At 44.5% G+C, this 13,234-nt stretch overlaps 1 protein-coding gene across 3 annotated transcripts in view; it reads right to left on the minus strand.

The window, feature by feature from the left end:
- Positions 1 to 12,924, minus strand: part of LOC143283674 (CD109 antigen-like) — a 79,007-nt gene extending 66,083 nt beyond the window's left edge. For all 3 annotated transcript variants that reach the window (XM_076589895.1, XM_076589896.1, XM_076589893.1), the window contains exons 1-6: positions 12,774 to 12,924; positions 9,477 to 9,713; positions 3,146 to 3,312; positions 2,837 to 2,862; positions 522 to 684; positions 8 to 78 (exon numbers count right to left, since the gene is read on the minus strand). In XM_076589895.1, coding sequence (XP_076446010.1) covers positions 8 to 78; positions 522 to 684; positions 2,837 to 2,862; positions 3,146 to 3,312; positions 9,477 to 9,616 — 567 coding nt within the window. In that variant the 5' untranslated portion in view covers positions 9,617 to 9,713; positions 12,774 to 12,924. The remainder of the gene's footprint in view (positions 1 to 7; positions 79 to 521; positions 685 to 2,836; positions 2,863 to 3,145; positions 3,313 to 9,476; positions 9,714 to 12,773) is intronic.
- Between the last annotated feature and the right edge of the window lie 310 nt (positions 12,925 to 13,234).

The raw sequence follows: 13,234 nt of genomic DNA on the forward strand, positions 1-13,234 counted from the left end.
AACGTACCCGCACAAAAATGTCCATAGGGTCAACACGAATGGTGAGATTCGGATTCATGGCCAGAACACGGAATTTGACTGGAAGAGAAATAAATAATGAATATAATTATATGTTCAATAATTATGTTCACTGATCACACATTTCATTTTTATCACAATCCCCCGTGCTAATGAATAAAGAACAATTATAACAATTGTAATATTTATGATGGTTATAACAGATAACGTATTCCTGCATGTGTTGCGCGCGCGCGTGTGTGTGCGCGTGCGGGGGTATGTGTGCATGTGTGAGCATGTGCGCGTGCGTGCGTATGTGTGTGTGTATGTGTGTGCGCATACGCGCGAGCGTGTGTGTATGTATGTGTGTGTATGCGTATGTGTGCATGTATGTGTGTGTGCATACGCGCGCGGGTGTGTGTATGTATGTGTGTGTGTGTGCGTGCGTATGTGCACATGTGTGTGTGTATGAACGCACGTGCGTGTGTGTGTGTGTCCATGCTCTGCGCGTGTGAATCCTTCACCTGTCTGTCCCGGCTTGTACTTGGCCTTGTCAGTCTGCACAAAGATGGAGAAGGACTTCGCCTCCGCCCTGAGTTGAAGGGACTGGTTGAATTTGACCTCTCCGCTACCCGACACGTGCAGCACGTACTTGCTCCTGTAGGACGTGTCCATGTGGTTCGGCAGCTGTGGTTCAAGATTCAAGATTTTAATTCCAAAACGTCCCCTTAGGGGTACATAGAAAAAAACAAAATCGGAAAAAGGCAAACAATATTCATAGCGACAATGTAAGTGGCAGTGTTACACAGTACATGAGTGACTTGCAATGGTCAGAAACTAACACCGCCAGAAGAGCGGTTCAAACACTGACCAAGGAGGGATATCAAAAAGTAAACGGTTCAGGTTGTTTCGAACGTGTGTGTGTGTGTGTGTGTGTGTGTGTGTGTGTGCGTGTGTGTGTGTGTGTGTGTGTGTTTGTGCGTGTGTGTGTGTTTATGTGTTTGTTTGTTTGATTTGTGCGCGCGCGTGTGTGGTGTGGGATGGAAGAAATTGGAGAACAGGGACTGACACTGTTGATTAGGTTGTTGTTGATGGTTGTGGTGGATGTGAACAATGGGTGTAGTGGGAAGTTGCTTTTTTTTTCCTTTTTTTTTAACAGAGGAGAGGGGCATGATGAAAGATGTTGCAGTGGTTGTGAGCGATGATGGAAAAGCCTTGGACTGCGCTTCGTTCGTTTGTTTTGGTTGACAGGGCGGTGTGGTGGCGCGATAAAAGCCGTGTGATCAGGGCAGTGGGTGGGGGGGCGTGCGTGACTGTCGTGGTCAGAATCCATGCAGTTCGCCTGATTTTTTTTTTTTTAAAATGGTGGTGGGGGTACAGGTGAATCCTAGCACCCCCGTAGCCCCCCACCCCACCCCCTCCCACTCCCCAGGCCCCCATCCCCTCCGCAAAGCCCCAAATAGTTATCGCTTTGGTGGTGGTGGTGGTGATTGGTGGACGTTGGGGTTGTGGGTTAGGTCGAGTGAAAGTGGACAGAGTATTTGTGTTGAAGTTTGGGTCATGGTTAAAATTGGTTTGGTCGGGTTATTCCGTCACAGTTCCAGTGTCGGCAGTCCGCAGGGAACCATCGATGTTAGGTCCCCAGGAGGGCACAGACCAGAGGAGACCCTGCACTGCTGCCGAGTCACTTCGGTGGTGTTCAGTGGTGCCTGTTCTGATATAACGTACTCAGGACACCACCTACTAAGCCCCCTGCTAACGACAATAATGGCTTAGTCGCGGAGCCAGACTGAGTGAGCGTCCCTCCCAGAGTGGAGACCGCCACCACCACGTCCCTCAGACAACAGCCCCCCACGAATCTGCCGACACTGAAGACATTGACAGGACTCATCCCAAGCACAGAAATGGAGGAGTATCGAAACTGAGGTCACCATGAAAGCAGGGTATGAAAGGCCACAGACTTTGAGACTGTTTTGTCTGTATTGATGATGATGGAGGAGGAGGAGGATGACGATGACGATGTTGCCATGGAGGTCCATTTTGGTTTGGGACTGCGTGACAAGGCTGTACTCTACGCTTCCTGTCATAATGATATCCAGGCGTTAACCAGGCCCGAGAGATACAGACACCTGCAGTGTTGGTCAGGTAATTAGAGCAACACACCCAAAGACGCATCCTTGAAGTGGATGACACTCGACTGTGTGGTCCCAGTCTCCCCATTTAAGCCACGGGCCGAAAAACCCATCTCCGCTGGGATTCGAACCCGCGTCCTCCCAGCCGTCAGTCCGCGACGCTAACCACTTCGCCACGGCGGCTGGTAACTGGGTGGATTTCTGGTTTAGATGGGATGACCCGGGCTTTGGGTGAACTGGGTGGATTTCCTGTTTAGTTGGGATACCCGGGTTTTGGGTGAACTGGGCAGAGATGTGCTGAACTGGAATCGATTTGAGTTTGGGGGCTGGCTGGGTTGGACAGGCTGGGATCGATTCGGGACGTACTGTCTTGGGTCTGGCTGGGAAAAGCTAGGCTGTGCGAGTGCTTGATTGGTTGGTTCAGATGTGTGGCTTTGATCTTAGTTGAGTGGGTAGTATTTTTACTGTTAATTTTTACGCTGGTATGAGCTTGCATATCAGTTTGGCTGTTAAAAAATGTGATGTATTTGTGAATGTATCCAATGAAATACTTACTGTGTGAGACAAGTTTAGTTTTGAAATATCCATTTTTGTGTGTGAAATCACTGCATGCTATGATAAGGTATTTGGTAAGTTAATCTCTTTTCTAATGTTGGATGTTCAAATTCCTTCTTCGTATGCTTTAGTGTAAGGTGGTTTATACTCACGTCAAGGTGAATGATGCTAGATCCACCTGAAAAAAGAAAAGAAGAAGAAAATAGAATGGCGGTAGCACGAAGTTTTGATAAAGTAGTTAATCACACGTTTAAAATTATATTTAGTGTATTTCATAAAGTTGAAACGGTAACATATCACACATACGTGCGTGAACACATACACGCACACACGCACGCACGAACACACACACGCGCGCGCGCGCATGAACACACACACACGCGCGCGCGCGCGCATGAACACACAGACACAGACACAAACACACACACACTCACACACACACACACTCAACATCCCCTCACCTTTGACAGTGGTCAAGGGTGCCTCAGCGACAATGTTGGCAGACTTGTTCATCAGTTTCACAGACACGTCTGAAGAGACTGTCGGGCTGGCCAGCCCCACAGTTACGGGTAGCTTCATTCCGGCTCGAATCACTTTGGAAAAGGTAACCCAGTATGTGGCGGGGCCTCTGGAAGCGAACGCAGGATGCAATGCAATGTAAGGCAATGTCAGTTTAATGCCTGAAACACGATACAATATAACATAATACAGTACAATACAATGTAGTACACAGTACGGTGCAGCACAATACAGTACAGTTTCAGTTTCAGTAGCTCAAGGAGGCGTCACTGCGTTCGGACAAATCCATATACGCTACACCACATCTGCCAGGCAGATGCCTGACCAGCAGCCCGAATTTCACACAGAGAAATCTGTTGTGATAAAAAGAAATACAAATACAAATACAAATAATAATTATTGTAAAGTACAATGCAATGCCGTACACTGGAATACAATGCAGCTCAACACACACACACACACACACACACACACACACACACACACACACACAAGAAAACACCAGCACAATACAACACAATGCACAATGTCACTCTACTCGTATATAGTCCGGAACATCGTGAGAGAAACAAGCAACTTTGGCTCGTCGTCAGCTGATACTGTCAACAGAGAACTGGGCACACGAACTGACGCAAACTGGCGTTAAATCAAGTCACATGACTACAAAAAACATACATATCCACGATTATGTCAACTGTCAACAACCATCTACCTGAAGATCTAGTCATCAGCCCCATCCACATGTAATATGCAGCTTCTGTTCAAACGTGTGAGTGTGTGTATGTGTGTGAGAGAGAGAGAGAGTGTGTGTATGTGTGTGTGCATGTGTGTGCGTGCATGTGTGTGTGTGTGTGTGTGTCTGTCTGTCTGTGCAGTGCGTGCATGTGTGACTATGCACAAGTTTATATATTGATATGCACTTGTATGTACCCTAATTTTTATTTTTTTTTTTTTTTTTTACTGTATCTGTGTTTGTGTATGATTTTCGATTTATGTTCGTATCTTGTTATCTACTACACCCCCCCCCCCCACCCCCCCACCCCCGCTCCCCCAATATTCCTTGTGACCCCGGTACACTTTGTAATAAAGACATATTCTATTCTATTCTAATAGCACTCTGTGCAAAACTAATCGAAATTTGAGTGCACAGACGCAAGGAAAATTATATACATGCAACTGAAACCACGGATCGTGGACCTTTTCGCTTGCTTGTTGGGCGAATTATTCGTTGAATCGCGGCTCCACGCCAGACTTGTTGACAATGTGAGCGATAGACATAGTGAGAGAGACAGAGAGAAATAGATACAAAAAGACTGAGGAACGTGAAACAGACAGACAGACAGGAGGGGGGGGGGGGAGAGAGAGAGAGATGGAGGACTGGGATGAGATCTATCCTGAGACAACTGATTACTTAGGAAAATCCATACCACTAAGCAAACATAGCGTATGCTAACATCGCATGTGGAACACCTCCTTTGGTTCTCTCAATTGTAGAGTACCGTTACGGAAACACTCTGACCCGGACTGTAATGACAGTTTTTATCCCCCTCCCCCACCCTCTCTCTCTCTTGAGGGGCAATGGCCTATAAACAAAAACAAAAAAAAATCATTCATTCATTCATTCTCTCTCTGTGTCTCTGTCTCTGTGTCTGTATCTCTGTCTTTGTCTGCCTGTCTGTCTGTATGTCTGTCTCTCTCTCTCTCGTGTGTTAATCATAGGGCTCAACATACAGACAAAGCACAGGTCGAGCCTTACACCTGAACAACAGTACTTCACCAGTGATCAATAATGTTGTACACGGTTTCACACGACACGGAACAAGGCCGGAATGTCACGTTTCACCTGGCACGCCAACGTTTGATTACCAGAACTAATGACAGTTGGCCTGCCCTGCGAGGCTGCTCGACACTCAAACAGCATTCTTGATTACTGTCATCTGGTACATGACAAGGGAACATACCACGCGACCAGTAAATCGCGCATCAAGGCGCAAAATGTGGACATGTTGCCTTGCTCACTCAAACTATTGTATTGTATTTTATTTCTCTTTTTGTCACAACAGATTTCTCTGTGTGAAATTCGGGCTGCTCTCCCCAGAGAGAGCGCGTCGCTATACTACAGCGCCACTCATTTTTTGGTATTTTTTCCTGCATGCAGTTTTATTTGTTTTTCCTAGCTAAGTGGATTTTTCTACAGAATTTTGCCAGGAACAACCCTTTTGTTGCCGTGGGTTCTTTTACGTGCGCTAAGTGCATGGTGCACACGGGACCTCGGTTTATCGTCTCATCCGAATGGCTAGCGTCCAGACCACTACTCAAGGTCTAGTGGAGAAGGAGAAATTATCGGCGGCTGAGCCGTGAAACTACAGTATCATTCTGACGTGGGGGGCTGTCAGTTGGCGTTATCACCTTCCCACGCAGAACGCAAATTTACGAACGAAACACGTTGTGATGAACAGGCTACGAAAGCAATTGCCTGGAAGAATGATACGCTGACAAATGATGTCCACTGGAAGATTATGTCCTTATTCCGGTTAGTGGTCTGACATTTTTCTTTCTCTTCGAACAATCATGGAACAACGGGCCGGCATAGATGTTTTACGAGTACGTTCATATCAACTGCTGTATATTTCAGTTCTTTTCTTTAGATATATATATATCTGTGACGTGCATATATACACATATATATATATATATATATATATGTGTGTGTGTGTGTGTGTGTGTGTGTGTGTGTCTGCGTGCGCCCGTGCGTGTATATGTGTGTGTATGTGTGTGTGTGTGTGTGTGTGTGTGGTCGTTTTGATTATAACCAATGCAGAAGTTAAACTTCATCATGAACGGCAAAAAGTCTTAACAACAAATCGTGCCATCCAATTTTCTTTTGAAATGAGAAATAAATACATTATAGAAAAAGAAAAGACAGCGAGAAGGTGGGTTGCATTTTGCGTGAGATACGCACACTGAAGAACTCGAACGATTTTAAGATATAGCTGAGCTGAATCCACTTCGTGCACTGTGGCACATACGGCCGCCACCTGAAATCACCACTGCTGTCTATCTCACCTGTCTGGTTTACCCAGGTATAGCCATTCTCCTTCAGTTCTTGTTCAACCGTACTGCGAGCAGGGTAACATTTAATTAATGTTAACTTCCAACATTAATGAAACGTTTACGGTAAACGCTAAAAAATATTAGATAAACATTACCATGCTGTCTGTCTCCCTTGGTCTTCCTCGCACTCTTTATTCTTAGCCAGCTGCATTGCTCGGACGGAAGAGCCTGGTATGGTCGTAACCCGCTACTAACTGTGTGTAGTATGGAACTGACCAATGGCGTACAACGTAGGCATTTAGTCACGTGTAACTGTCAAAAAGTTCGAACCAAGCAAAGCAAATGGCACCAGGTCAGCAGCAGAGCTTCTCTTGAAAGGCTGATCTCACTGGTGATGTTCTGCATATAGGTGCTATGAGATGGGTTTGGGCAACAACAACAAAACCAGAATACTGCATGCGTAGGTAACGGTTCAGGACTGATGCCCTTGGTGACTTATCCATACACGAGTGTGCCGAGAACATTGCTTCTGAACAGAATGGCTCTTGGACTTGATGCTAATGGTCCAGTCATTCTGATAATCCTGTGACACGAAAATCTGTCTGGCACTTGAGATACTTGTTTCAGTTTCTACCACTGTATTACCACCCTCAGTCACTTTTTTTAGATGAGTTTTTTTGTTGTTGTTGTTGTCCCGCAGTCACTTTATATTTATTTTGTGTCAGTCTCTCTCTCTCTCTCTCTCTCTCTCTGAACACTCAACACACTGACATCACCGCCTCCCTCCATTCCTTCAACTCATGACAAGGCATATGCGTGCGCACACATACACACAGGGGAGTTCACCCGAGGAGTGACGTCATGCACCACAGCCAAAGGAGAACGGCGAAAGTGAATTGTACCGATACACAAATGAGAGATAAGAAGCCACACGCGCGTATATGAACAAATCATAATACTTCCTGCTTGCAAATCGAATGAAAAATTGGTACTTCGACGATAAATCACAAATCTAAATGGTGTATTCCTAACTGCAACTAGTACTTCGACGATAGATCACAAAATAATCTAAATGGTGTATTCCTAACTGCAACTAGTACTTCGACGATAGATAACAAATCTAAATGGCGTATTCCTAACTGCAACTATGAAGTGTATTACCATGTCATCGGCCGACGTAATTTCAGCAGCAAAAACAACAAATTGACGCCAGTGCTGTGGTTTTTGTGACGTAAAACGGCCAATGTCCTCATATTATGGCAAGACAGGAATGGTGATCGTGGTGTGTGTGTGTGTGTGTGTGTGTGTGTGTGTGTGTGTGTGCGCGCGCGCGCGCGTCTGTGTGTGTGTGTGTGTGTGTGTGTGGGGGGGGTGTGTCGATGAATATGTGAGTGATGGTAAAGATTGTGTGCGTGTAAGCGCGCGTGTGTGTATATATGCGTTTGTGTGTGTAGCCTACGTGCCTGTGTGTATGCATGTGAGTGTTTTCTAAGTCAAAATAAAGTGTACAAGAGCACACAGCTATCGGCACATTGGCATGCTCCCGAACACAGAAATGAATTTGGGTTTGTTTTTTTTTGGGGGGGGGGGGGGGCGGCGGGGGGGGGTGTTGTTCCCCCCGCACCTCCCCCCCCCCCCACTCCCCTTCTTATTACAATATTACTATTACTATTATTATATAGTAGCAGTAGTCGTAGTGACATAAGCAGCGGGAGCTTGTAGCTGTTGCCACTATCGTCGTCATCCCTAAGTTCTTGTTTGTCACCGCCTCCTCTTTTAGAGAAGTGTAGCAGTATTCATAGTAATGTGTGCAGCAAAGGCTGTAGTAGTTGCCCTTCATTATTGTCAACTTGCTCTGTTATCATCAACATCATCATCATCATCATCCTTTGGGGCAGTAGCAGCAGTGGTAACAGACCAGTGCTGGAATCAGTACTAGCTGCGGAGTCGCCATTGCGACGGCAGTAGTAGCTGTCCTTATTGTTCTCATCATCTTCTTGCTATTCTGTCATTATCCTTTGGAGTAGTGGCAGCAGTGATAATAATCCAGCGGCCTGTGCAACATTAGCACTGGAGTTACCGTTAATATTTTCATCATCAGACCAACAGTAGCAGTAGAGTTACCGTTAATATTTTCATCATCAGACCAACAGTAGCAGTAGAGTTACCGTTAATATTTTCATCATCAGAGCAACAGTAGCAGTAGAGTTACCGTTAATATTTTCATCATCAGAGCAACAGTAGCAGTAGAGTTGCCATTAATATTTTCATCATCAGACCAACAGTAGCAGTACAGTTGCCATAAATATTTTCGTCATCAGCGCAGCAGTAGCAGTAGAGTTACCGTTAATATTTTCATCATCAGACCAACAGTAGCAGTACAGTTGCCATAAATATTTTCGTCATCAGAGCAACAGTAGCAGTAGAGTTACCGTTAATATTTTCGTCATCAGCGCAGCAGTAGCAGTAGAGTTACCGTTAATATTTTCATCATCAGACCAACAGTAGCAGCAGAGTTACCGTTAATATTTTCATCATCAGAGCAACAGTAGCAGTAGAGTTACCGTTAATATTTCCGTCATCACAGCAACAGTAGCAGTAGAGTTACCGTTAATAATTTTGTCATCAGAGCAACAGTAGCAGTAGAGTTACCGTTAATAATTTTGTCATCAGAGCAACAGTAGCAGTAGAGTTGCCATTAATATTTTCGTCATCAGAGCAGCAGCAGCAGTAGAGTTGCCATTAATATTTTCGTCATCAGAGCAGAAGCAGCAGTAGAGTTGCCATTAATATTTTCGTCATCAGAGCAGCAGTAGCAGTAGAGTTACCGTAAATATTTTCATCATCAGAGCAACAGTAGCAGTGGAGCTGCCATTAAATTAATATTTTCATCGACAGACCAACAGTAGCAGTAGAGCTGCCGTTAACATTTTCATCATCAGAGCAACAGTAAAGTTGCCATTATTATTTGTATGATATGTACAATGAGTACTGTGAGTACTGTGTGTTGTCTGATGACAGAGCTTGAATATGTGGTTGACCATCTTTCATTTAGTGTTCAAACGTACGTTTTAAACGTCAGTTGTTTTGTTTTGTTTTTTACATTCCACAGCGCAAATGAGCATGTTTTATTTGGAAAAGCTTCTTTACGAAATAAATTTTCATTATTACTTTCGTCAACATTAGTATTTCATAGTCTATCATCATTATCACACTTACTTTCCGCGAGAAAGCACACTCCTGGGTCGTTCAGCGCGAGGCCCTTGGCCCGTCACTTCCGGGGCGTGCTGAAGGGTCAGCAGCAGCAGCACGAGCAGCAGCCACGACCCAGACCACGCGGACCGCTTCATCACCTCCATCTTCCCAATGGTGTCCGCCGCTCTGCGGGTCGGTCTGTGCAAGGACTCGGGAGCGTTGCAACGCAGTGGCTGGGCGAGTGTTGCGTCAGTGCCGAACCTGCAACCGAACGGGTGGTGACTCGTTATCATTACCGTAACTGTGGGTGGCGGTGGTGGTGGTGGTGGTGTGTTGTTCTGCGGTTTTCATCGTCCTACTCTTCCTTTCTTCTCAGAGTTGAAAGTTTATGAAAAATTAAAAATAATAATAATGAAAGAAAGAAAGAAATTGTCTGGGTACGTGATCATACCGTCAGCATGCATCTTCCACTTCTCTTTTGGGTATATAGCCGTGGGTTCTGAGCAATGCACTGATTGTCTTCAGAGAAGTGTATTCAATGAATATGGACCGTCATGACTGAGTGGTAATGCACAACCCACAACAAATATGACAAGGGCATCAACAACAACAACAACAACAACAACAACAATCTTCATAGCCTGGCTATTCACCGTTGACTTTTGCTGACTGCAGAAAGAGGATTTTACCCCTGCACGCACAGACTGTTTTTTTCCTTCAGGCAACAGCGCAGTATGCACGACTCGTTATGGGGAACCTAACGATTGCCTGCGGGTTTTGGCCTCCCTCTTTTCTGACAGGTTTTCACGGTCACTTCTCACTGGCTACAAATGTGTGGAGACATGAAGTTTTGAACGTTGCACGTCTTGGGTTGGGAAGTGCTCAGCGCTATGGTTCGAGTCCTGTAATGGCCGGAGTAAAGGTGGTGAGAGAGAGAGAGAGAGAGAGACTGATAGACAGACAGTCAGAGACAAGACAAGACAAGACAAATTCTTTTTTTCGAGGATAATACATAAGCACTGGTGTGCTTGCTTTTTTACATCCAGTCCCCGCCCTGAATGGGGTCTACACTACACAATATTTAATAAAGTGAAAGCATGGTTTTAGTAGAGATACATAACAGAGGAAAAAAAGCATAAATCAAAACAAAACAACACACACACACACACACACACACACACACACACACACAATGGCATACAGGCACTAGCATGGTGGGAGAGAGAGAGGGAGAGAGACAGAAACACAGAGAGATTCTTGTGGATGATATGTGTGTGTGATTGTGTGTGAGTGTGTGAGTGTGTGTGTGTGTGTGTGTGTGTGTGTGTTTCTCTCCCTCTCTTTCCTTCTTTCTGTCTGTCTCTCTCTGTGTGTCTCTGCGCCTCTGTGTGTGTGTGTGTGTGTGTGTGTGCGTGTGTGTGTGTGTCAGTGTGTGTGTGTGTGTGCGTGTGTGTGTGTGTCAGTGTGTGTGTGTGTGGGGGGGGGGGGGGTGTCAGTGTGTGTGTGTGTGTGTGTGTGTGTGTGTGTGTGTGTGTGTGTGTGTGTCAGTGTGTGTGTGTGTGTGTGTGTGTGTGTGAGTGTGTGTTTGTGTGTTAGTGTGTGTGTGTGTGTGTGTGTGTGTGTGTGTGTGTGTGTGTGTGTGTGTGTTTGTCTTTTCTGAGTAAACTTCACTAAACAGTGGCTACAGGAATGTTCCAATGGGTCTTTTTTTTTTAAAACAACAACAGATTTTGCTTCGGTGATGACGAGAGTTATTTGCAGTCATCGCCTAGAAATCAGTCTACGAAAATGTGTTACTTTACAGTGAAGCAAAAGGTGTGTTAACATTTTCTCTGAGCATGGGTACCTAATAATGGGTATGATCGAGAAGTTTGAAATCTGAGGCGTTAAGTTTTGGTCTATAAACTATATAAAAGAGGCACATCAAATGATTGATAATGATTAATATCCCTTGATTTATTACTAATAACATGAAGTAACAGAGCATATAGATTGTCAATCATTTCGTCTTTTTTCTCTTCTTTTCTTTTTCTTTTTTTTTTCTTTTTTTTGTGTGCTTTTCTCCATATGTAACGCCCTCGTTAACAGATAATTTGTTTACGACTTTACAGCCATATTCACTTCCTGGTGCTATTCTCTCTGCCCACATATAGCACTCATTTGCATAGAGGCCATAAAGAGATTATTCCAAATAAACAACGTCATCAGTGCCTTTTCGAAGAAGAAAATTAATCAAATGCAGTTGAATCATCGTATGGAGTTTCGATGATTTTAAAATGTGACGAGTTAGACAGACCTAGGATCCACGCAAGTGTTTGTTAAACTTTAACAAAAAACATTCTTCCGATGTGTGTGTGTGTGTGTGTGTGTGTGTGTGTGTGTGTGTGTGTGTGTGTGTGTGTGAGTGTGCGTGCGTGCGTTCCTTGTGTGTGTGCGCGCACGCGCGTGTGTGTGTGGTGCGTGTGCGCGCACGTGCATCAGTGTGTGCACGCGTGCGCGTCAGTGTGTGTATGTGTACTACGAGTGTGTGCACTTCGTGTGTATGTACTACGTGTGTGTGTGTGTGTGCGGAGTGTGTGTGTGTGTGCGTCCGTGTGTGTGTGTCTAGCTGTATGTGTGCCTGTGTGTGTCTGTGCGAGTATATATGTCAAATCAGATAGGATGTGCTTCTTCAGCACCTCCACTGATACCACGAAAATAAAGCGTACATGTCACGATGTGATAATGTAGAAATATTACAGCACTTTAACTAAAGCTTGAGAAATACATACATAGTTTTCATTAACAACAACAACAACAACAACAACAAACAACTAATAACTGATTATTCACGCTGTGTGTCAGAGATACATGGGTGTGATTGGTGTGATCAATAATACAATATTTGCCGCAGATTACACAAGCATGAAATTTCTTTTTTTTTTCTTTTTAAATAAGAAGAGTAAAAATAAAAACTTTTTATTGTTTACTTATTTTTGCTCACTTGTACAAACTTTTATTCCAAGGTATCAAGGTATAAACGCTTTGATTTGTCTCTGCACAAGATTCAGCGCTATATAAATACCATTATTATTATTATTATTATTATCAGGTCTTCATGTTTGCTTTTTTCTCTCTTCTTTTTTTTTTTTTTTTTTTTTTTTTTCTTCTTCTTTTTTTCAAAATCCTTACTGTTATGAAACAACAGTGAAAGCCCCCACCCCCTAAAAATGCATGGAATTCCAAACAAGAGGGGAAAACATCAAAGTTTTCGCCTTTTTCAACAAGCGGAAACGTTGACAGCAAAAGACGAACTATCGTTTCTGTCGGAAACCAACTTACCGTCGATGTTGGCTGCCAGAAATCTGGAGTCTTCACCTGATGCAAGTGGCAAGAATGTGTTGTTTTTTCCCCTCGATGCACGCAGTGCAGGTCCCAGGACTTGCGGATAAAGTGTCGTCTGCTGCCTGTTTTATATAGTCTCCCCTGGGAGACACTGCCACCTAGTTGCTTGCATTGTGGGAAAGATCAGACGATGGAGACGGATAGGGAGATCGGTACAGCTTCGCACGGCATGGAACGACTTTGACACAAAGACTTACACGGTGTGGCACCGCAAGTCTTTGCTGATCGGTTTAATTATAAGATTGCCCCCTTTTCGCCTTCGTAAGTACCATGTCGCACACGAAATTACATGTCCTCATTTGACTGGACAAGTGATGATTAGACTTAACGAGCGGTGTCTACCTGGTGGCTTTGCCTGTAGAAATCAGCAGTGTTTGACCCGAGTGGTACCTTATCGA

Source organism: Babylonia areolata, chromosome 7, assembly GCF_041734735.1.
Source record: "Babylonia areolata isolate BAREFJ2019XMU chromosome 7, ASM4173473v1, whole genome shotgun sequence".
Taxonomy (NCBI): domain Eukaryota; kingdom Metazoa; phylum Mollusca; class Gastropoda; order Neogastropoda; family Buccinidae; genus Babylonia; species Babylonia areolata.